Here is a 1,678-nt window from a genome sequence, read left to right as displayed (position 1 = left end):
TGAAATATAATTATATATAATGATTTGAAACATTTCAAGAAAATACGTCAAAGCAAACAAGAGATTTTGTTCGAAGTGTTGAATATACAAACGGATTTTACGATTTATCATAAAAGCATCCATTCTAAAACGGCGTTTTAAGATGTGGGAGATGATAATCAGATGGTTTTCTGAGAACATGTAGTGTATAAAAAGTATATAGTATAGAATGACAACAAATTTGAAAAATTGTGTGCACACACTCGGTGATTAGATTTCTATTTAAACATATTTGCTATAGTTGTATGTCCATTTTTTCTAGCTACATCTGATGGGTACATGCCGTTACTGTCTGCTATAAATTTTGCTTTTGAATCGATTAATAGTTCAACTATAGCTTCATGTCCATTTTCACACGCTGAGTGTAAAGGTGTTCTAATATTATGGTCTGTGTTGTTAATGTCTCCGTCATGTCTTAATAATGACACCACTATATCTTTAAATCCTTCTTCACAGGCCTTTTGAAGTGGCGAAGTATTATTGGTATCACATAATGTTGTCTTGAAATTGTTTTCTAATAAACAGTTGACAACATTAGTATGACCTTCTCGACAGGCCACAAATAAGGCGGACACCCCCCATTTATTACATATGTCTTTGTCTGCTCCTTTTATTAACAGCAGTTCTACAATGTCTTTTTTTCCAGCTTTACAAGCAGCGTATAAAGGTGTTCTATTGTCCTTGTCGAATTGATTGATACCAGCACCATGTTTTAACAATATACTCGCTATTTCATAATGTCCTTTAAGGCAAGTGACATAAAGTGGTGAACTACCAGAACTGTTTGATAAATTGACATTAGCATCGTATTTGATAATTGCTTTGGAAATTCCAGTGTATCCTTTTTCGCAAGCAACAAATAGTGGTGTCTGTTTGTTATCATCGTAAAGGTTTACAACGTCATCGTTTTTCTCCAACAGTAATCGCACTATTGTTTCGTTTCCTGATAAAGAAGCTATTAATAATGGCGATTGTCCATGAAAATCGCAAACTGCGAGATCATATTTGCACAAAAGCATTTCAACAATGGCTGTGTGGCCTTCCTGACATGCAATGAATAAAGGAGAACGTCCATCATTATCAGTTATCGACCATCCTTCATCATTAACTATGTTTGATTTTGATCCAGAATATAATAAACGTTTTATCACATTCCTCTCCCCTTTTTGCGCAGCAATAAAAAGTGGTGTTGCTCCAGTGTTGTCGGTTTGACAGGGGTCGGCTTCGTTTGTTCGTAAAACCTTAACAACATCTGTATTGCCAGCTGCACTAGCCACAAATAATGGTGACTTTCCGTTAGTGTCACATTTGTTGATATCTGCTTTTTCATCAATTAATAGTTTTGCTATGTTGCTGTATCCTTCTTCGGATGCTGCATATAAAGGGGATCTCCCGCTATCGTCGCATATATTTATGTCAGCACCCTCACTTATCAAAACTTTGATCACATCTAACTTTCCAAAATAAGCAGCTGTGAACAAAACAGACCGCCCATCTTTGTCTTTTTGATTTTTGTTGCAATTCATATTCAACAACATTTGAACAACGTCCATATAGCCGGCATGAGCTGCCTGAAAAAGGGGATGGAGTTTACTTCTGTTTTTCGGGGATATGTATTGGTAATATAAACAAGTGTTCT

General features: G+C 35.7%; 1 protein-coding gene across 1 annotated transcript; it reads right to left on the bottom strand.

Moving 5' to 3' along the window:
* Positions 1–257: 257 nt before the first annotated feature.
* On the bottom strand, positions 258–1,058 carry LOC127713959 (putative ankyrin repeat protein RBE_0220). The gene has a single exon (XM_052219909.1). The coding sequence runs from the start codon at positions 1,056–1,058 to the stop codon at positions 258–260; it is 801 nt and encodes a 266-aa protein (XP_052075869.1).
* Between the last annotated feature and the right edge of the window lie 620 nt (positions 1,059–1,678).

The sequence above is a fragment of the Mytilus californianus genome, unplaced genomic scaffold (assembly GCF_021869535.1).
Source record: "Mytilus californianus isolate M0D057914Y unplaced genomic scaffold, xbMytCali1.0.p SCAF_9, whole genome shotgun sequence".
Classification (NCBI taxonomy): domain Eukaryota; kingdom Metazoa; phylum Mollusca; class Bivalvia; order Mytilida; family Mytilidae; genus Mytilus; species Mytilus californianus.
The sequence above is the reverse complement of the archived record's forward strand: the minus strand, read 5'-3'. Positions and strand labels throughout refer to the sequence as shown.

What these genes read in the sequence shown, in the direction of transcription:
- LOC127713959 (XM_052219909.1), bottom strand. Translation starts at nt 1,058, where the DNA reads ATGCTTTTGTGCAAATATGATCTCGCAGTTTGCGATTTTCATGGACAA.